This window comes from Osmerus eperlanus, chromosome 24 (genome assembly GCF_963692335.1).
Source record: "Osmerus eperlanus chromosome 24, fOsmEpe2.1, whole genome shotgun sequence".
NCBI lineage: Eukaryota > Metazoa > Chordata > Actinopteri > Osmeriformes > Osmeridae > Osmerus > Osmerus eperlanus.
The window spans coordinates 10337179-10361343 of record NC_085041.1 but is presented as its reverse complement, the minus strand read 5'-3'; the positions used below and the strand labels follow the sequence as shown (position 1 = coordinate 10361343).

At 40.4% G+C, this 24165-nt stretch overlaps 1 protein-coding gene across 1 annotated transcript in view; it reads right to left on the bottom strand.

The window, feature by feature from the left end:
* Positions 1–24164, bottom strand: part of ppat (phosphoribosyl pyrophosphate amidotransferase) — a 41677-nt gene extending 17513 nt beyond the window's left edge. Inside the window, exons 1-3 of the mRNA XM_062450408.1 lie at positions 23697–24164; positions 8552–8618; positions 6993–7199 (exon numbers count right to left, since the gene is read on the bottom strand). Coding sequence (XP_062306392.1) covers positions 6993–7199; positions 8552–8618; positions 23697–23824 — 402 coding nt within the window. The 5' untranslated portion in view covers positions 23825–24164. The remainder of the gene's footprint in view (positions 1–6992; positions 7200–8551; positions 8619–23696) is intronic.
* Position 24165: the final 1 nt, after the last annotated feature.

The window sequence follows — 24165 nt, the reverse complement described above, 5'->3', positions numbered from 1 at the left end:
TCTTTCATTTAAAGGATGCTCTTGCCATCCAGTGGCCAAACCTTCCTCCTCTCCCTCGAGGTTGCCGAAAAAGCCGTGTTCAGGAGAAGCTCTCAGTCTCTTCTGCCCAGTGACGGCAGGGAACCCCTCTGATAAGTACAGCACCCCATCGCTGGTGCAGTCTACAGCTACAACCATCCAACCACAGTCGGTAAATGCGGCACACACCTGACCTATGGAGACCAGACTAAACTTCGGCCGCTTTTCTCCCCCTCAACACTGATAGTCCGTGATTCCATAAGGGGATGTGTGTTTCTTCAATGCAGTCACACACTTTCCCCTGTGCCACTGCCTAGGAAATAAATTTAAAAAGCTCCAGAATTTATTGCAATCATTCCCTTCCTCTATTGAAAAAGTTATAATCCATGTGGTGGATCAAATGATGCAGCTCTTAAAAAGTCCAAATTAACTTAATCTGATTTCAACCATCTTTAATATTTTCTTAGGGGATGTGGAAAGTTAGCTTTTGGCTCTGGCGGTCTTTTTGACTCGCAAATGCTAGCAACGTGGTCTTTCTTTTTAAAATCTGCAGTAAAGTTTAGAACGTAAAGATGAAGTTTAATTGGTTATGGAACGTTGGATAGAACGGCGAACTGGTCAGTGTCAGCTCACAGCAGGCACGTACTGTGAAGTAGGCAAATTAGCGAGCGTTTAAGAAATTAAAACAGGTCGCATCATAGTGATTATTTGAACTTGCACAAATGCTCTAATATATTTTGAGGTCGCACAGACTACATTTCGTGAGCGTACGTGACCAAAACTTTCGCAATTTCAAGCCCTGATTCACTTAAAATGGGGTTGTCCCCTCTGCTCTTAAAACGGCTGCAGTTACAGTTAGGTCCATAAATATTTGGACATTGACACAATTTATCATTTTGGCTCTGTATACCACCACAATGGATTTGAAATGAAACAATCAAGATGTGCTTTAAGTGCAGACTTTCAGCTTTAATTTCAGGGTATTTACATCCAAATCAGGTGAACGGTGTAGGAATTACAATACATTTTATATGTGGCCCCCCCTTTTTTAAGGGACCAAAAGTAATTGGACAATTGGCTGCTCAGCTGTTCCATGGCCAGGTGTATGTTATTCCCTCATGGGAGTTCGTTATTTCATTGACAAGGAGCAGATAAAAGGTCTAGAGTTCATTTCAAGTATGGTATTTGGAATCTGTTGCTGTCAACTCTCAATATGAAGTCCAAAGAGCTGTCACCATCAGTGAAGCAAGCCATCGTTAGGCTGAAAAATCAAAACAAACCTATCAGAGAGATAGCAAAAACATTAGGTGTGGCTCAATCAACTGTTTGGTACATTCTTAAAAATAAAGAACGCACTGGTGAGCTCAGCAACACCAAAAGACCCGGAAGACCACGGAAAACAACTGTGGTGGATGACAGAAGAATTCTTTCCCTGGTGAAGAAAAACCCCTTCACAACAGTTGGCCAGATCAAGAACACTCTCCAGGAGGTAGGCGTATCTGTGTCAAAGTCAAAAATTAAGAGAAGACTTCACCAAAGTAAATACAGAGGGTTCACCACAAGATGTAAACCATTGGTGAGTCTCAAACAGGAAGACCAGATTAGAGTTTGCCAAAAAACATCTGAAAGACCCTGTACAGTTCTGGAACAACATCCTATGGACAGATGAGACCAAGATCAACTTGTACCAGAATGATGGGAAGAGAAGAGTATGGAGAAGGGAAGGAACTGCTCATGATCCAAAGCATACCACCTCATCAGTGAAGCATGGTGGAGGTAGTGTTATGGCGTGGGCATGTATGGCTGCCAATGGAACTGGTTCCCTTGTATTTATCGATGATGTGACTGCTGACAAAAGCAGTAGGATGAATTCTGAAGTGTTTCTGGCAATATTATCTGCTCAGATTCAGCCAAATGCTTCAGAACTCATAGGACGGCGCTTCACAGTGCAGATGGACAATGACCCGAAGCATACTGCGAAAGCAACCAAAGAGTTTTTTAAGGCAAAGAAGTGGAATGTTCTGCAATGGCCAAGTCAATCACCTGACTTAAATCCAATTGAGCATGCATTTCACTTGCTAAAGACAAAACTGAAGGGAAAATGCCCCAAGAACAAGCAGGAACTGAAGACAGTTGCAGTAGAGGCCTGGCAGAGCATCACCAGGGACGAAACCCAGCGTCTGGTGATGTCTATGGGTTCCAGACTTCAGGCTGTCATTGACTGCAAAGGATTTGCAACCAAGTATTAAAAGTGACAATTAGATTTATGATTATGTTAGTTTGTCCAATTATTTTTGGTCCCTTAAAAAGGGGGGGGCCACATATAAAATGTGTTGTAATTCCTACACCGTTCACCTGATTTGGATGTAAATACCCTGAAATTAAAGCTGAAAGTCTGCACTTAAAGCACATCCTGATTGTTTCATTTCAAATCCATTGTGGTGGTATACAGAGCCAAAATGATGAAAATTGTGTCAATGTCCAAATATTTATGGACCTAACTGTATACTAGTCCTTAAAAAAACTGGAAATTACACTGCTGAGATGTCCAATTACAGGTCCATTTCTTACTTACCATTCCTGGTTAAGGTTCGCAAACGTGTAGTTATGGATCAATTGGAAAATCATCTATGAACGATCTGTTTGAACCTTTTCGAATCAGTCTGGATATAGTACTTGTGGGGGTCATGAATGAGCTTCTTACACCACTGCCGACTCGAGAGCTTTTAGTATCTTGGACCTCATTGACGCATTTTACACACTATCTTGGTAGACGGACAGCACAGTGGATTGGCGCTTCTGGCATTGTTCTAAATACTATGTAGCTGAGTATTCACAATTTGTCATAGGTAGATCCCAGACAATCAAATGTGTCAGGGAGTTCCGCAGGGGTCAGTTCTGTGTCCCATTCTGTTCAAAATCGAAATATTGCCTCTTGGACAGATAACCTACCCAAAACCTCTGGGTAATCGTTATGCTGTTGATACCCAGATTTACATCAGCCTTCTGCCAGACTGTTCACTAGCATCCTCCACACTATTTATTTGCTGCAAATCAAGAACTGGTGGATAATAAATTTGGGAAATAGAATGTTCCAAAACTGAAATTATTTTGATTGGCACTCTGACTGCTATGAGAAAATGTAGCAACTTGAAACTCTGTGGATGACTGCTCAATTACTCCTGCAAACCAAGTGGGGAACCTGGTGGTACTCTTTGATACACAACTCTTTATGACAAAAGTAGGATTTTCTTTTCCATCTCAGAAATAATGCCTGTGTCAGGCCTTTTCTGTCTGCCAGATGTAGAAAGGCTTATTCTTTCATCCAGTCTGGACCCAGTCTTGGCCAACTCAATAAAGAGGATATAATTCGTACAGAATTCGGCTGCTCGTATCCTGACCCACACATCTTCACATTACCTCTGTTCTCTCTAAGTTGCCTGCCAGTCCAATCTGATTTTGTACAATGTTTATACTTAACAGGCCCCAATTTACATTTGTTATCTGGTTACACCTCATACTCCACCCAGACTTCTTTGGTCAGCTGACTATTACTCTGTACCAGCCTCTCTGCAAATGATAGACCATGGGGGGAAGGGCTTTCTCATGCTCCGCTCCTGAATTGTGGAACTTGCTACCTGTTTCCATCAGAAATGCTCCTTCGATTAGTCGTAACCTTTTTAATCTGGTTTTTAATTGATAATATACAATATTAATAAGACAATTAAATTATGTTTTATGATTGTAATTTGTACTGTAGCGCTTTGAGCGCAAGAAAGGTGCATTATACATATTATACTATTGTTATTATATTCTGAAAAAACATCAAGAAAAACCATACCAAAACCTGTTAGCTTCCAGGAGGTACTGCCAGATAACTAGCCATAGCTAACAAAACTGATAAATATCTGCAAAACAAACAGGGTGACACTATGGATGTAGCCAGCTATGTTTTCTGTGATAACACCAGTTGATGGCTCAACTGTAGCGAACTAAACTCCTCAAAAAAAGTTCGGAAACGTTATTTCGGTCGACTATTTTCTCCCCTTCAATAATACCAATTGGTATTGTATTTTATATCGTTGGAAAGCCTGATTAGTCACCTTTACAACGAGGTACAACTTGTAAGGTGCATTCGTGGAATGAGCAACACAGCTAACCGTGTGGGTCGCGGCCCCAAAAAATGTGCCAAAATCCTCTGCAATATTCTTCTGTTGGTATTCACTCTCGTTTTGAGCTTCACGTGGGATCAGCTTGGGCATGCTGTATGTGCCAGAGTGACCAACGCAAACATGTTGGCTGACGTGTGACAAATCCTGGTTGAAGAATGGGATGCCATCCAACAGCAGTGTGTGACCAGGCTGGTGACCAGCATGAGGAGGAGGTGCCAAGCTGTTGTGGCTGCTATGGATCTTCCGCACACTACTGAGGTCCCTGACAGTGTAAATTTAATAAAGTGTAAAAATGGCCAATATGTGTTGTTTTTTCCTTATTACTGTGGAAGAGTGCCATCATCCAATCCACCAAGCAACTCAAAACAAGAGTGAATACCAACAGAAGAATATTGCAGGGGATTTTGGCAAAAAAATTTGGGCCGCTACCCACACAGTTAGCTGCGTTGCTCATTCCACGAATGCACGATCCTTACAAGTTGTATCTCGTTGTAAAGGTGACTAATCAGGCTTTCCAACGATATAAAATACAATACCAATTGGTATTATTGAAGGGGAGGAATAATCGACCAAAATAACGTTTCCGAACTTTTTTTGAGGAGTTTAGTTAGCTACAGTTGAGCCATCAACTGGTGTTATCACAGAAAACATAGCTGGCTACATCCATAGTGTCACCCTGTTTGTTTTGCAGATATTTATCAGTTTTGTTAGATATAGCTAGTTAGCTTCCAGGAGGTACTGCCAGATAACAGGTTTTGTTATGGTTTTTCTTGATGTTTTTTCAGAATATAATAACAATAATATAATATGTATAATGCACCTTTCTTGCGCTCAAAGCGCTACGGTACAAATTACAATCATAAAACAATTTAATTTTGAGGGGTTTATATAAGTAGAAAAATGACTTGTTCACTGAGTCGGTCTCCACTTGAACATACCAGCTTGCATTTATTGTACAAGCTTTGTTACGAACGCACATTATGTGACATTTCTGATTAGAAAGTTAGTGTCGAACGCCCCTGAAGGAGCATTCGTTTTGATGGACTTTGGAGAAACAATTTTGGAAAAAAAAAAAAAGAATAATGCTTAATAATGAAAAGTGTGCGTTTTGGCAAATGTGTTCGACTTTGTGCATACGTATATCCAAGTTGTGCATTAAAAAGTTGTAGATGCTTGCATACATATATAAAGGTTTTGCAATTTTAAGTTTGGTGTTTTTAAGAGGAGTTTTGACCTCTAACATACGCATGTGTTTTATTAGAAAGAATGTGCATTGGCAAATGGTTTTTAAGAAAGTGCTTGCATAATATTTTAAAGAGTGTTAAGAAATAGCTGGAAAATGTTTTAGAACCTTTTTTACCTTTTTTTGAAAAAAAAAAAAAAACTTTGTAGATGTGCATCTTAAAATAGATATGTAGTATTGCTAATGTGTAAAAGTTTAAGACAGAGTGTTTCAGTATGATAAATGCAGAGGATGTGGTTAGGAAATGCTTGAATAGATGGAACCACATTTAACTTTTTGAAGAATACAGGAAACGTGTAGACCGATACCTGCGTCAAAGTCTAGACAGGGCCATCACGTGTTAAAAGAAATAAGAATGAAAGTTGGGGGTAGAGAGAAAGCCTTTTGAGAGTTGTACTCCGTGAGTCGAGTAGTCGAGGTTGTTGGTTCCTGAGCCTGTTTTTCTGTAGAGTGTCCGCCTGTGCTTATTTTAGCAAAAAGTTTTCTTTTCTGTCAGTTGTGCTGTTGTTTTACTAGTGACCCAGGGTCCGCGTTTTCCTATTTTTTTTTTCGGGCCTTAATCAAGGAGGCTTTAGCGTACCTTTTTCTTTTCCTTTTTTACACTTTTGTATCTGTTCCAATAATCTGCCAATAAAAATTTGAAAAGACAGTCGTTGCTCTACCGCCCATTTGTGCGCCCCCCGCTCGAGACCAAGGGATCCACTCAGCGCCCCACGCCGATACTCAGGTGAGTTCCCCGGGAATCGCGACCAGTCATTTAGGCACGAAAACTGCCCAGCTGGTGTTTACGCGAAACAGGGTCTATGAAGTGTTCATCTGCTCAGACACATATACTCTCTCGATAGGTGCGGTGTTGCGTCTCACAGATAAACTAACGGGGGAAATAAGGGCTGAGGAGGGCCCTTGAACGTTTTTGTTATCGGGTGGGAAGGGCGCGGTAACCGGGAGCGAAACGTATAGCCATAGGAATAAGTGATCGATAAATTACGATGTTTTGCCCAAAAAAGGGCCTATAAACGTTTGCTGCTATAAAAGATCCCTCCAGGTTTGCGTCAGTCAGGAGGCCCCGGTGAGCGTCTGTGACACCGTGGTTTGGTTGGGTGCGGAGATTCCTTTCCTGGGAGGGGAGGGAGCCTCGGACTAACTCGTAGCCAAGCGTGTGTTCTCCGCACACGTAGCCTATACAAATTCGTGAGACCCCGTGCGAGAGTTGGGTGATTTTGTTGCCGGGGGACCAGCACCCCGGTCAGCGACCTCGAGTCCCCACACGCTCGTTCGACATTAGCTACTATTAGCTGCACTTAACACAAATGTAAACTTCTGCCTAAACCGTGAAAGGGAACCTTTGCGGAAATGCAAGCATTGCAATCAAGATCAAGACGAACATTTTGACACCGACAGCATCTATGTAGTGCAAAAATTGAGGGACTAGTTAGGGTGGCAAAATAATAAATGAAAAAAATGTATATACACGTGATAATATAGCTTGTGACTTGCCAAACCTGTACTGTACAGTAATCATGATCAATGTTGCTTTCATGCACAGTTACACTGCCCACCTTTTTGCGGAGCACTGCAGCATTGACCAGTTCTCCATTGTGTGCCACAGCAATTTTGCCATGTAGCGTGTCTACCACAAACGGCTGACAATTCTGCAGCTCAGAGATGCCAGTAGTGGAATAGCGCGTGTGGCCAATTCCTAGGTTACCATAGCGCAGTTTCAGAAGATCCTCAGGAGGGAAAGCATTGTTCACTAACCCCATGCCCTAATACAAAGAGAGAGAAAAAAAAATAGCTGTTGTACATATGCACAAAAACATACATGCACACCAAACAAATATATAGCCTGCAGGGTTGCAAAATGCCGGAAATGTTCCAAGTTGGAAACTAACTATATGGAAATTAATGAGAATATATGGGAATGAACTGGACATTTACAAAACTGCAGGGAACTTGAATGCAGTTGAATAAAACATCTTTCAGCATAAGCTATGTAAAAAAACAGATTTAAATGTGAATACAGTTTCATTTCTACCCTGAACATTCCTCAAATCGCATGCACACAAAACGGTACTTAGCTACTTGCTGCCACACCACCAGCATGCACTATGCATTCCTTCCATCGCATTAATTAAATTCATTATTCAACATTCATGGTTTTTTGTTGTTCAATGAAATAATCGATTAAAGTTCAACTCACAAACTATTTTTTTTTTCTCACATTTGTAGTTGTTTGCATGCATGTCTGCTTATGACCAAACAAAATGTGATTATTATACAGTTTGTATGAATTACCCCAAATTTACAATTAATTCCCTTTAATTCCAGGAAATTCCCATAAAATGTCCAACTTGGAATTCTTCCAAAGTTTCCCATCTTAACTTCAGTGTTTCCCCTAGGAGTTTTTCAGGGGGGGGGCGGTAGACCTTAATCTTGCCTCCCATTCATTTTCAATGGAAGTCATGTGTCATGTCCCGCAAGGCAGTGTTAGATACCTGGCAGCGCAAACAGGTAGCCTAGCAAGAGAAGCGAACTATGCGTTTATTAGGGCATCTGTGGATGAGCAACAGTAGTATGTTGCCAGTCTCAACGAAACTAGCTAGCATAACACAGCTGGCACAGTATATGCATGTAAATAAACACAGCAACGTTGCACAAACTTTAGTCCCAAATTAATCAAACTTTTGAGGAGATGAGCAAGAAACAAGTTGCCTCTATGAATGAAAACAGCCACTGAGGATCTTGCATATCTTACTTAGTATTTTTAAAACATCCCCTATTATTTAAATGTTTGTTTACCTTTCAGCTACTTTATCTGGGTGCTTCATGTATTTATAGTTTTAATAATAAAACCTATGACTTTAGATGTGTTTATTAAAACATCAAACTTAAAGCTACCCATGTCTACTACCGCTACAAGATCATTTCAATTGGTCTCAGGCAAGAACATCCCCTGGTATTCAGTTTGCATAAGAACAACTGGTACTGAATATGTGACTACACATTTAAAGTAAAGCTAATACCATGATTTTTTTTTCAAAGAAAGTTTGGTTAAAAGTTGATTTAGGGAAATATGAGACACATAAGATACATATATGCTTCGTGTTTACTGTTTTACCTTCAGGGCTGTGTATGTTGGTGGGTTGGCTCCATTACTAGTGACAACACCAGCACTTTCCTGTCCCCTAATGTGGACACAAACAAACACATTGATTAATAATGTATTAATCCAATATGACGCTCATCAATGCTCAATGTTGGTATATCTGCTGGAATGTTAAAAACATTTAATAAAAAAAATACTTAAAAGCACATAGAAGATTTTAATTTATGCAATGGGAATACGTGAACTTATCCAGGTGTTGTCTGAGGAGGACATGAGTAAGCAGCTCAACAGTACCAACAGGAAGAGAGACATTCAAGCAAATGTCAAAAATTGCTGATGTATCAACGATCAGACAGGGGCAGAAAACTGCCAAACTAAATACAAGAACCTCATGTACCTAAAAGAAAGGTTAAGTATGCAGAAAAAACAGAATAGTATTGTCATGATACCAAAATTTGGACTTCGATACTGATACCAAGTGTAGTATTGCGGTACTCGATACTGAAACGATACTAATGATTTAATTGAAATTGAGTAATTTAGACTTCCTGTGACGTCATGACCGAGGCAATAGCCTGATTCAGAAGCTCCTGGAGGAGAACTTTTTAAAACTAGCCAAAATGTAATCACACTTTTTTTTTCCAATCTAAACTACTCACAACAACTAACCGTGATGATTACTCGTGCACGCTTGCAACTTGCTGTACACGTCAGACTTTGAGACAACCACTCGCGGGCGTGAGCTGGAGCTAAGGCATTGCAGAAAACTGGCAGAATGTGGTACAAGTCCGATCACGAAGCAGATACATGTGAACTTTATGAAAATCAATGCTATTAGTACTGTAGTATTCCTTTCACTTGTTTTTTTTAAATATTACTATTTTAGATGGAACATACGTTCCACATATGACAAAGACTAGGGCTAGGCGGTATGACGGTAGAAATGTGTCTACCGGGAGAGATTTGGCTATACCGTTTCAACCGCGGTATACATTTTTTTTTTTTTTTTGGTTTAAATTATGTATTTCATACATTCTTATTAGGCATTTATGCCATAACCCCCACCCCCCTACTCACATGAGATACATTCATTTAACAAATGTATACTTATTTTGAAAACAAATTCACACAGTAGTTGCATGTTGTTTTTGCCCTGCAGCAGAGAAGACGATAACTGCAGCAGGTAGGTTGGGCAAAAAGGGCTTGCATCCAAAGTCTTTACAAATTTGTGATATTTTTGGATTACACGTGTCAATTAAATGTCTGGTTGTTGTATTGTATACAAGCCATCATATAAATCGCATTCTTGCGATATTTAGAATTGTAGTTTAACTTTTATTTGATTTGCTATTTTCGTTTGACCTTGAAGTACATTTGTGTTGGTCTGACGGAATTTTCGATGTGGAGTGTATTTTGTCTAAGCGGACCACATTCATGCCGATGATAATTAATTATATATTTTATGACCAATTCGGGTCATAAAATCAGGTAACCAATTCGATTTGTTCTTCAAGTTTTATCTCTCGTGCTGTAAAAGTATTGTTGTAAAATTACACTGGTGGCGTTGCTAGCATTCTTGATCTAAGATGATCAGTGATGGCTAACACTTACTAACAGAGTGAGGCCATGCCGGGAAATATCAAACTGAGGCTTTAACGTATCGACCGAGCTTTAATGAGGTTGATACGCCGAAACCGAAGTTAGATATGGATAGTAAAACTCTAAGACTGATCGCTTTCACTCATTTAGAAATTTTCGTTGGAGGGCATTACGGATCCGTATTGAGCTGTGAGTAGGTCACCACGCAGATGGCATGACTGCGCATCAGCCAATCAGAACGCTCGTACTGTTGTTGCCTTTAAAAATGTGCCTAAAAACGCCTAAACAGCATACCCAAAGTAAATTGGAAGCTGTTCTTGAACCATTTGGAGTACATGCATGTAAATGATCTCTTTTGAAAGCTGACACTCTGAAGTTATGTCCCCTGTTGTCAGGACCCCTGTCAGTCCTACTAGTGTTGAGTAATAGAAGCTTGAACACGAGGAAAGTGAAAATTTCTTTCCGCCTAGATTTTGTTTTGAAAACAGAGGCCTGAAGAGGCCTAGAGGTGGTAGGTATTAGCTGGAAGACTAAATTGGACCACAGGTTGAAGCCTTACCCAATTCAAATCAAAAGTCAAACATAATACCACAATATATTCATATTTGACACATGTTTTTATAAGAGTACATCCAGTTATTTTCTAAAAGGGCCTTTTGGAGACTCCAAAATGACCCTTTGTAACCAAGGTCAAATACTCAGGATAAAAAGGTATTATTTCTCATAATTGTTATCTCTAATGAAAGGTGGTACTTAGAACTATCATATATAATAGCTAAATCCCTAATTAGTATTACTGAAACACAAAAACTGAAGTATGAACACATTGGAGTGCTTTATCTGATTCCAAGGATTGGCGCACAAAGAACACTGATTCTGTCAACCATATTGCGCAATCGACTGTTATTTTGAAGGCTCCACAGACGCATACAAATGAGGTATTGGCATTTTCAGCTAGCTGTCAGCTACAAGGCTAACGAGCTAATTTCAGAGCCAGTCGAAGCCAGTTCGAGAAATTTGTTTAGAACGAGTGTGTGTGTGTGTGGGGGGGGGCGGGGCAGGACGCACAGACCTAGTTGGCTTTAGAGGGCTGTCAACGGGGCATGGAAGCTCCTATTGGGTCAAACAAGGTGTCAATCAAAAGGGGAGGGTTCAACGGACATTTTGATGCCTTCATATTGTAAATACTCCGTTGCTAACCGGAGAAAAGAACACTTATGTGAACAAGTTGTTTCTTCCGTCGGCTAACTTGCATAATGAAACAAAGGATAATGGATATTCATGAACGTAAAACATTGTATTTGGACGAATTACTTTACATGGTTAGATACTTTGAACCCATGGGACTGTAAGCAGATCAAGTTTTGATGGCATGATTTGCACACCTGGACCTATTTGAACCACTTAGGGTGAGTAAAACTTTTTTCTTTGGCATTGTTGAAGGAATGTTCACCGGAAAAAGACGTTGACTTTGCTTGCTATTGCGACTTGATCTTGAATTGGTTTATTTCAATGGAAGCACAAGAATCGTAGCTTTCCAATGATGTATAACATGTGTAGCGTCTAAAAAATATATTTGTTAGAATTTAGTGCGTCTTAACTGAGGGAGGGGGAGGCAGCATTTTTGTCTCGCGGGCGAAACAGGATGACCTATGATGATGTAATAGCCAGTAACGTCTTGTAGTACATGCAATACCGTTTTTCCACCACACGAGTGTAGTGTTACCTTTTTATGAGCGTTGTTCTGCTGTTTTGAATTGTATGCCGTATGACATTAATTTTGTATATTTCCCAACTGTATGATACCCATGATAGAATGTGTGAGAGGGAAATTTCTACAGAGCAGGAGGGATCCCAACCAACCCAAGATGAGGAACTTGTTCCAAGAAAGGGTGGGACCTCTGTAGTGTGGAAATGGTTCGGTTTCGAAAATCCGACACGGAACAGAAAATAGTATTGTGCAAACTGTGTCGCACGACGGTCATTGCTGGAGGTGGAAATACCAGTAACCTATTTCACCATTTAAAAATGAAACACGAGTATTACGAATGCCAAAAGATGCGTGGCGGAGGCGGTGCATCCATTGCTCCAAAAGAAAAATCAACTCAGTCACAGAAGAGTTTAGAAGAGTCTTTTGCCAGAGGCACTGTGTATGATAAATCATCAAAAAGATGGAAGGAGATAACACATGCCATTACAACCCACATATGTTAAGACGTGGTCCCGATCTACACAATAGAAAAAAAAGGTGGTTCAGAGAATTGGTCAAAACTCTTGACCCAAGGTATCTAATGCCAAGCCGCAAAGGACACAACGTCATTTTGCATGGCCGGGAATCGAACTGGCAACCTTCAGATTACTAGCCTGCTCAGCCACCTGACTCCCCTACAACATAAAAGCACTCAAACTGAATGACTGGACAAGGTTACAATGTTTTGGCCCCCGTCGTCATCTAGCCATCGGTGAGTGTCTTACATGGAAATTAAGAGGATTCTGATTTCACTACTACTACTACAACTACTAATAATAACATAATAATAATAAATGATATACATGATAGCAAAATGATAAATACTATGCCTCTATGTTGATTAAAATTTCTGCCGCCACGGTATCAGAACTCGGGCTGTACAAAATTTTAGGCCGTCTATCAGCAGTGAACGTTAGAGTGCATGTCGGAGAATAGCACAGACACGCGCTTCATACCGCAGTTGAGATTGCGTGGGTGCGTCCTTGAGAACTGTAAGTCGTATAACTTATGTTGTCAGTTCATTTAAGCCTGTTATTGTATTAGTCTATAGTTCTTGCAAATTTAAATTAAGTTAACTGGTGATTTTCGTTGTTTGTATTCTTCCCCTGCTAGCTAAATTGCATGTCTTGATTCGATAGCGATTGCTGCCCTTGCTCATGTTTGTATTTTAGGTGCATTATTATGCTGAAGTAGTTTTAATTAATAAATAGTAGGTTTGTTATTATTTGCTACAGAATGCTTAGCCTATCAAGATCAAATGAAGCAGACAGTACATGCTTCAGAGTGGCCTACCTTAATCAATAGGCTCGGCTACTGACCATTTACAATAAGTTGTTACGTCAATTATTAATTGGCAGCATTTATGCCATTTAGAACATACTTTATGAGTGTACGGTGTCTTTAAGTATCCTAACTTTATTGCTTTAGGGGAAATAGGACAGACCTGCCCCCACTGCAAAAAAAAATCCTAGAGGAAACACTGGTAAATGTAATTGTCAAAACATGTATTATACAAATCTTTCCCCCCACATCTTTATAAACAGAGAGAAGCGTGAAAGTGCCCCAAGTGGAACGCGCAGTTAGTGTCTGCAAGAAAGTGGTGAGTGCCTTCTCCAATACTTGGAGAAGGAAGCGTGAACTGGCCACTGCTCAGGCAGAGCTGGGCTTGCCTGCTCACAAGCTCATAACAGAGACTCCATCCAGATGGGGCTCTCGATAACAAATGATTTAACGAGTCCTTGAGCAGGAGAAGGCTACGTCCTTCGGGCTGACCGAAAGACCAGGCATCTGGTTCTAACATGGCAGGACGTGGATGTTCTTGAATCTGTGAACAAGGCATTGAGCCCTATCGTTGAGTTCACAGATGCCTTGTCTGGGGAGCAGTACGTGAATGTGTAAAACCTGTGCTCCATCTTTTCAATGAGCAGGTTCTTAAGCCACAGGATGATGACACCTAGCTAACCAAGGACATCAAAACAAATATTCTCCAGTACTTGAATGAAAAATATGCTGAACCATTCACCCAAGACGTGCTTGACATGGCTTCCCTTCTTGACCCTCGCTTTAAAATTACATACATGGGAGGCAGAGAGGGTGGAACACATGAAGTCCAAATCTGCTGCAGAGATGGAGAGCCTGGTGGCTGAACAGGCAAAGTCTGCAGAGGGAGTCTCCATTCCACCAGCTGATGCCGTCACAGACAAGCCAGAGTCTCCTCCTGCTAAGAAGAGGAGGAGTTTGGGCAGCTTCTTCAAATCACGCCAAGGCCAAGCTGTCCCTCAATCAGACAGAGTCCATAAAACTGGAGCTTAATAGCTATATACAAACAGTGGAGGCTGATGGTGAGACCAACAAACTGGAATGGTGGAAGCAGCATGAGGCCAACTTACACGGGTGGCCAGCCTGGCAAAAAAGTATTTGTGCATCCCAGCCACAAGTGCCCCATCAGAGCGGGCTTTCAGCACAAGTGGTAACATCATCACATGCCGCAGAACAGCACTGAAACCAGACAGAGTCAACAAACTGGTATTCCTTGCTCAAAATCTGTAGTTCAAATACTTTAAGTTTATAATTTATTATCAGAATAGTGGTCAACACATCACTCAGGGTATTTTCTACGGTGGCCCTGAAGTGCAAATCGCACCCACTAACATGAGTGCATCCCCCAAATGAAAACACTGCCCCCAAATACGAGTCAACTCTCCCCAAATAGGATGACTTGCTCACCTCCCCCAAACACAAAGACACGCTCCCCCAAATGGGAAACGACATTCCATTAACTCAAAACGGAAAGGGTAGGTACAACACTTGGTCGCTGAATGGATGCAGTAACTAACAAGAAATTGATCGACCTTCAGTACAAAATGCAATAGCCTGACCGAGTTACGTGCACCATGACATTTGTTTGGCTATCGAAGCATGTAGCAAATAGTAGGCTACTTATGCAAAAGTAGCCTATATATATTGCGTGTTAAACGTAAAAATCGATAGCCAAACAATTATCGTGGTCCACGTAACTCTGTCATTGTGGCATTTCGTTCTTCTGTTGTGGACTATTCGTTTTTTCTTCTGAAAAGTCCTGCTTCCTTCAACTGTGTTTTTAGCGTGCGCATAGGCTACTTATTTTAATGTTGTGAAACGTTAACAGCATATCTAAGATTATTTCCTAGGAATGTCCCTGATTAAAATAAAGAGTAGTGCAAGTCATGACTCTGAATTGTTAACACAAATGTTTCTTCTTTTCTTCCAACCAAAACGATCAACTTCATGGTAATGACAGAGTTATGTGGACCAGGATGGTTGTTTCACTATCGATTTTGACGTTTAACATGCATTTATACTTTTGCATAAGTAGCCTACTACTTGCTACATGCTTCGATAGCCAAACAAATGTCCTGGGGCACGTAACTGTCAGGCTATTGCATTTTGTACTTCTGTCGAGCAATTTCTTGTTAGTTACTGCATCCATTCAGCAACGAAGTGTAGTACCAACTCTTTCCGTTTCCATTAGAAAGCCCTACTACTTGTCTTCAAAATTGTATAAACAGTTCAGGTCTATTATTTGAAAAACAATGCATATTCAGACAGGAAAGTGTTAAACAGTGTCAAAAATGTACGCGGTGAGAAACAGTTCTGTCAGTGCATGACGTCACAATTGAATTTGACTTGAACATTCTGAACCATTGAAACCCATTCATTTTTTTTTAGCACTTTAAACTTTAATACCTTAACTTTAAAAGTTATCAATGAGAAAAGTAATAGCACACTAGAGCAGTTCAGACTTTATCAAATGAAGTTTGAACGGTGTTTTCTAATGTATAATGTATTTAAACTCAAGCTTGTGTGGTGCGTCGCTGGCTTCAGTGCCACAGCCTAAACTTTATGTCAAAAGAACGGTTCTCATTTCCGGCACTTTCAAACAATCCCCTCACTCAGTGATGTTTGGCTAGCCACCGCAACTAGCTTGCTTGTCCTTGTTCTCATTCAGCTCAGGTAAATCAGCGATTTGCTAAATGTTCCCTTTTGTGCTTGTCCAAAAATTATTCTATTAAAAAGCTAGCAGTATGAACCAGGTTCAAGAATCGAACAAAAATTATTGGGGGAGATAGTTTTAGATATGTTGACTGGAGTTAAGAATTTGTTTGTAGTGGATGTAGGTGGTTTTAACCACCTACATCCACCGGGGCCTTTGCCTCAAGCCGAGGGTCTGACAAAGACCAACAAAGTCAAAGTGACTCAGGCTATGAACAGAATATGGCGGCTGTGCTAGCCGAGTTGCACACATTCAGAAAGGAGCACTGTGAAGCCTCTAAAAACACCAAAAACTTGTTAGCAAGAGTAAAAGACTGCGCTCTGTGAGGTAGCTGAAAGTACGACACAGCTTGAGCAACGAGTGACAGAATACAAACAGAGGCTGGGTGCTGCCGAAATAAGACAACGACACGAAAGAGTCCTTCGCTATCTGCTACAACGAGATGCTAGCCTAACAGCAAAATGTGTGGATCTCGAGTCCAGAGCGAGGCGCAACAATTTCCGTATATCAGGGAGTTCCCTGATATACTGAAATTGTCGCATTTGCAACCTTTTGAAATGCCATTTCAACCGAAATTTTTATGGGCCGCAAATGTATCACTGATTATTTTTGTGCTTACCATAGGTTTTAGGCAATATGCTATGATTTATTATGAGCATTTGTTAAAACAGTAATGTGTATTTTAAGAATACGTTTTTCAACGTGCTCTGAGCATTCAACACATCAAGTTGGCTTTAGCCCCGCCCACCTCCCGGAATGGTGTAGCCTAACGTTGATTCTTAAAAAAAAAAAAATTATCAACCTTTCGTCAAGATGCACACAGCAATCGCATATAGGCTACTCAATCTGACGTGTTAAAATTAAGTGGACAATTCGCCATGTACGGAGCATGTGAGTGAGAATGATACGGACATATGAATTTCGACACCAGTGGCTCAAAGAATACCAGTGGTTACAGGGCTCAACATTAACTTTTTTTGGCACTGGCCCCACCGGGCCAGTGGGTTTGAAACTTACTGGCCCCCCCTCCAAAAGTTGTAATTTATCATTGTTACAACAAAACCAAAGACTTTTAAGTTGTGTTATTCTGTTAACAACTACAGGTGTGAAAACGTCCTGAAACACTGCAAAAAAGTTTCAATACATTTCAGTTACACAAGGAAATTTGAAAAAAAATTTAAAGAGCAATAAGGATGGCGAGGACACACACAGGCTTTCGTTTGATAGATATTTCCCGGCATGGCCAAATGGTCGAGGTTAGTAAGTTGCTTATTATATGGCATTTTTCGCTCCTTTCATTTTGTAAATGAAAATAAATGGTAATTGTTAATTGAAAACATTTTGTTTTGTTCAGCTCTCAAGTCTTCTCACAACACAGTGTTTCAGGTGTTGCATAGCAACCAATTACTTGCCAACTTCAAGTTACAATGATCAATAGAAAACGGACAACACGGCTCAGCTAAAATGGCTTTAATTTACAGTAAAGTAACAACACAAGTGATTCAAACTATAGTTTCTAGTCTTCATCATCACTTTCAAATACAACATTTTGCTGCTTCTGAATTTCCTCATGGCTGTTGATGTCTATCAATATCGCTCATTTTGAAGCTGACGTCAGAGGATCCGTATCAGACCGGCGAGGAGGGCAATACGCGGCTGGCATGACTACCCATTAGCCAATCAGAACGCTCGTTGTCATATAATAATTTATATTAATTATTACACCATGAGACCACCATTAAATTTTTCCTCTCGCGCACCCCCTAGAGCAGGGGTGTTCAATCCTGGTCCTCGAGAGCCCCTGTCCTGTTTTAGATGTTTCCCTGCTCCAGCACACCTGATTTCAAATTAATGGTCATTACCCGGCTTCCACAGAGCTTGATAACAACCCATTCATTTGAATCAGGTGTGCTGGAGCAGGGAAACATCTCAAACAGGACAGGGGCTCTAGAGGACCAGGATTGAACACCCCTGCCCTAGAGGCAGCTCGCACACCACACTTTAGGAATCCCTGGGTTAAGGTACCAAGACGGAGCAATGCACTGTGTGTACTGTAAATTCTGTGGGCCTTCAATTGCAGGACTGTCCAAATTTGTAACAGCGTCAAAACAATTCAAACACTAAACATTGAAGCTTCACAATGACGTTATGAAGCACGCGAAGTGTAGAGACCGGTAGGGCCTACATATCTCATAACGCAGCAGCACTCCCGTCTGCATTTCTGCATTTATTTTTCCTCAAGATTTCAGGAGTCTGCCCATCTGTGCCCCAACCATAGTATGTTGAAATCTAAAATAAATTCATTTTGCACTTCATAATGTAGGCCTACTGTATTTTCTATTGCAGTAAATCTATCCCAATCAATGTTAACCCTTGTGCTGTCTTCGGGTCACATGACCCAAAGGTTCATAACGAACCATCGTTGTGTTTACCCAATTTTACCCAATACAAAAATAAAAATTATTTTCTTTTAACCTTCGCAATGTGGAGGGTCTGAGACAGCCCAACGGTTAAAAGAAAATGCTTCAGTTTGTTTTTGTATGCGGTAAAGTTGTCGCAATACGACGGTGGGTAACAATGACTGATGGGTCAGAATGACCCGAAGATAACACAAGGGTTAATAAAGTGGGTTTATCGTTATTATTTGCTACAAAATGCTTAGCCTATCAATATCAAATGAAGCAGAGTGTACATGCTTCAGAGTGGCCTACCTTAATCAATAGGCTAGGCTACTGACCATTTACAATAAGTTTTTACGGCAATTATTAATTGGCAGCATTTATGCCATTTAGAACATACTTTATGAATGTAGTCTAACTTTATTGCTTATGATGTAAAATACATGTCTGCATATGCAGCAGACAATGCCAGTGTTAACTATGGAAAACACAAGTGTTTATCAGAAGTTGAAACTGATTCAGAAGGATGTGTTACCTGCAAACTGTTTAGCCCATATTCTGCACAATGCAACACAACATGCAGCAGGCAGCCTGGATTTTGATGTTGAAAATGCTGTGCTCAAGGTTAGCATCTCAGCAAGCATAACAGCACAGTTGAAGGAATTCTGTGAGTTTGTGGAAGCGGAAGAATGCTATCTGCTGCGGCATGTCATCACAAGGTGGTTGTCCCTGCTTCCTTCTATTGACAGAATGCTGAAGTATGGAAGCCACCAGCTACTTTCAGAGTGAAGGTGAGGAGGAATGCACCAAGATTTTGTGGAAATGTTTTGGAGAGGAAAGCACTGAAATGTCTGAGACATTTTCTTTTCCTCAGTCACATTCTTAAGGCGTTTTCAGACAGAATTGAAGCACTTGGAGGCCAAATCATTCAGCATTACATCTGTGTTTAAGGTAATGACTGAATTGAAACAGAAACTTGAGAAGGCTGAAGGACAGGTTATTTGGCTTCACTTTGAACAGCAAACTCAAGCAGCTACCAGCTTACCTTGCAAAGAAATGTGAGATAGATTTTCTTGGTTTCTATGAAAGAGCAAATAAATACATAAGTGACAGATATGACTTCTCTGAGACCAGCTTTCATAGCAAAGTGGCAAAGCTTGGCCTCACAACTGCTGTGCCATATGAAAAATACAGTGATGCTATCCACGCCTGCAATCTGAAAGACATTGATATGGATGGACTGTATGAGGAATATGCCATGGTGGAAGCTTCCTTCAGCTCTCCAGAAATGGAAGGTTGCCACAGTGAGGAGCGATATCTGAAACTGTTTTCCAAAGCAGATGTACCACTCGTGAATCTCAGGAAGGTCAGCGCCTATATTTTCTCCATCCCATGCAGCAATGCACACACAGAACGAGTCTTTTCAATGATGACATCTGCATGGAGAAACGAGAGGAATCGGCTGGAGGTGGACAGTGTCAAGGCTGAGCTGCAAGTTTGTGTCAATTTCACCTTTTCCTGCACAGCAAGAAGTACAAGAAGTTCCTTGGAGACAAAAAACTCTTGGATGCAGCCAGGAAAAATCAGAAATATTGCAAATAGAGAATCAACTATTGAGTACACTAGTCTTGTGTTATTTCCCAAACAGACACACTATGATAATGTTGTGTCAGTGGCATCCACTTGATATGATGCAGTTTGTTTGCTGTGTATTTAATTCAGCAAATATAGGTTACTAATTTCCTGTAGGAAGCTCTTAAGCCAAATTGTTTTTTAATGCAGCATTTTGATTTTATGAATGGGTTATATATAATATGAATATTCATTGGGTTTAAAACAATACAGAATTTGAATGCTGATAACAGTATTGTTGCTATGTTGTTATGTGTCCCTGCAGGAGATGAACAGGCCCAGGGGCAGTGGGGGCTTGGCGACCATGATGACAGAGGTGCTGTTATCTCTTGAGCTTCTGCAGAGGGTGAAGGTGGAGTTTGCTTGAATACAGGTGGACTGCTGCACACATACACAGATAAAGCCACTGCACACAAGTCCCCAATAGACTGAATCACTTTAGAAATTCTTTACTTTTCGAGCCGTTAAATGTTAACCAAATTGTTTGGGTTTCTTTATGCTTAACATTAATGTATCTGTTTATTATTTATGTGACCTGTGATTAAATTTGTACATTTTAAGTTCACAAATAAAAAGTTTAATCTCAGTGCTCAGTTTTTGAACACCACAATGTATTGAATAAATACAAATACTGTTAAACACTTTTTGACTCAATAATTTTTTTTCCTATTCTGTTACACATACATCATATATCAATCACACAAAGTTGTATTGTAGAGGGGAGCATGCTCCAAGAAATTCTGTGATTCCGAAATTCCGCATAGTGTCCTCCTTTTTGGTGTTATGGATATGGTCACCCTAGTACTAATGCTGAGGGCTTGCTGATATCGCTGTCTGTCTAGAACGGCGTATCTATGCGTCGTTGCTAACGTTGTGACTGTGTGTCTATGTGAGAGAGACGTGCGAGTGACCGAGAGACGGAGGGAAAGGAAACGCATCTGAATGGATACGCTGCGTGTTTTAAAAAGCGTAAACAAAATTTTAAAAAAGAATAGGCCGTAAGGTGAACCCTGTTATCGTTTCAACCCGCTCCACAGTCTGGCATCTACACAATCTTTAGCTCATAAAAAAGAACGAGTCCTGCTAAGGTACCAAAAAAAAAGTTTGCCGCTGAAATTCCAGTCGATTGTCGATGCGTCTATGTTTTATGCAGAACTAGTTTCTTCAGAGCGTAATAGGATTTTGGTGGCACGGTTCGACACGTAATCCTTCTACACCAATAAGGTAGCTGCTTTTTGTCAACATGGATGGATATGGTTGTCAAATAGAGGATGGGACCTTGCACGTTAGTGTTTCCTATGTTTATTTTGCCGTGGCGGCCCGCCACGACTACATTTCTGCCGCCATGGTATCAGAAATAGGGCTGTACAAACTTTTAGGACGTCTATGTGATTGTTAAGAGTGCATGTCGGAGAATAGCATGGATACGCGCTTCACACCGCAGTTGAGATTGTGCGTCTTTGAGAAGTCATATAGCTAACTTGTCAGTTAATTTAAGCCTGTTATTGTATTAATCTATATTCTTGCTAATTTAAATTAAGTTAACTGGTGATCTGTATTATTCCCCTGCTAGCTAAATTGCACATATCTGTTGATTCTTTAGCGATTGCTGCCTTTGCTTACGTTTGTATTTTCGGTGCATTACTATGCAGAAGTAGTTTTAATTAATAAATAGTGGGTTTATTGTTATTATTTGCTACAGAAAGCTTAGCCTATCAAGCTCAAATGAAGCAGACAGTGTACATGCTTTCGAGTACCTTAATCGATAGGCTACGGACCAACGTCAATTATTAATGGGCAGCATTTATGCCATTTAGAACATACTTTATGAGTGGAAGGTCTCTAAGTAGCCTAACCTTATTGCTTTAGGGGAAATAGTACGAAAATATGTGCAATATTACATTAGTTATTAAACTAGGCTATTACATTAACCTGGGGGGGGGGAGGAGACAGACTTATGGTCGTTGTTGTAACATTCATTCTTCCACAAATGAAAACACTGATCAACCATAAAAACAATCGTAAAGAAAAATATGAAATATGATATATAAAACTGTACAAAACAGAATAAGGAATAACAGATTAAGGACACTCAGTCCTCACTGTCAGTGTCAGGAAAGTTATCTCCCAGTTCCTCAGTTTCTTTTGTGTTGGCACAATTACAACAACGACAAGTCTGTGCAACACAGTCCTGCAGAAAAACATGAACATCTGCCTGTCTCACACGCACTTTTGCAGCCGCAGTGTATCACATGCAAAACACTGTCAGGGGCCGAATTTCTGTTACGTGCAAGGTCCCATCCACCATTTGCAAAACATATCCATCCATGTTGACAAAAAGCAGCTACCTTATTGGTGTAGAACGATCACATGTCGAACCGTGCCACCAAAATCCTATTACGCTCTGAAGAAACTAGTTCTGCATAAAACATAAACGCAACAATAATCGACTGGAATTTCAGCGACAAACTTTTTTTTGGTAGCTTAGCACGAATCGTTCTTTTTTATGAGCTAAAGATTGTGTAGATGCCAGACTGTGGAGCGGGAATCATTTTCTAAAAGACTTTGTGGTTCACCTTGCAGCCTAGAATAACGAAACGCACTATGTGGCGGCCGGTGTTGATTCTGTGGCGCACCGCCACAAATTAGTCTATGTGTGGGAAACAGACATTATGGTAAAAATATTACAAATAAACTTGTGGAGCACAAAGACCAGGTGAAGGATAGGAAATGGGGTTTATAATAATGTGTTTTTAGCGATTGTTGTTCTTCTATGAGAATAAATATGAGAATAGTATGGAAGACAGCATAAGGAAGAGGAAAACATTGAGAAGCATGGATGAAGGTTAGAAATTCTAAATTTTCTATTGATTACTTACCAGCATGTCACAAGAGCAAGAACAATCTGCACAAGATAAAAGTGGACTTACTATGGATGGTGTAATTCTGTCGTGTGACTACAGGTCTCCTAACTAATCAAATTTGGGGAGTCATGAAACTGCAGTTAGACCAAGTATAAATTAATTACAACGTTAATAGTAAAGAATGTACGAGAGGTAGTGTTACCAAAACTGCTGACAAATGTTAAAAGGCACAATGCAACAATTCAAGACTGGACTTGAGAGAAAAAAATAGTGCTTGACCCCAATAATCTACTGTGAACTCAAGAACTAGAGAACAATGTGGCCCTTCTGATTAACCTCCTCTAGAATTTTGTTTTCAGATACCACGAGACCTGTACAACGATTGGGCATTAATGGTCACGATGCCGAAAAAATCTAAGAGAAAAAGGGTCAATAAATACTATCGATTTAAAAGATTAATTCCGTCTGCTCAATAGCAGCGCCAGCCCTAGCCCTACACCCACAGCAGGAGGTAAACGCACTACCCCTCGTTTTTAGACAACACTGACGTAGGCTACTACAAATGTGTGTGTAGAATTATACAAAATGCTTGCAACGCATATTGGTCAAATTGCCTAAATTCATGACGGTATGCCTATTTATGTATTGGTCAATTAATAGTTTTGGGCTACACATCGCAAGTTCAATGTCCAACTCCAACCCCAGCTGGTAGACTAATGGTAGTCTGTACAACCTGCTTGTTCGTTTTTCGTACCCGGATAATAAATTGTTCCACCCATCACGAGTTTGATGGGAATATGCTTGATGAATGTTGTCTCTAAGCATGCATTATTCATAACTGATCAATGTAAAACACAGACAGCTGGTTAATTAGCTTTACCTGTGCTGTAGAGCTACAAGTCCCAAAGTTAAGACTTGTGCAACCTCCAGTTGTGTTGGCCACTCTCCCGCTGCCACACAACCGAAAACTCCGCATTCTTCTCCGATGCCCGACTCTTCAAACTCCATTTGATTTCAGTCTGATAGTCAGCGTGTTCAGTGTTCTACCACAGTCCACGTGCAACTGAGAATACTCTGTTGAAAACGGTCACAATCTATGACTACTAGCTACAGGGCTACATCAAATGCTTTTAATTCAAAAGTTGCATAGGCAGGCTAATAGATTACTATCCGTAATAAATAGATTAGTAAAATCGATTAGTTAGGGGACTACGAGATCTAAATGGTTCGATTTCTGTCTTTCTGTGATCGAGTGCACTATTTTGTACTGAACACTACAGCAGGGTTCAGCCGACTATTTTGTGCTCGCTAGTTAAAGAATGTCGTCTTGCAAATTTGTTGTAATAAAC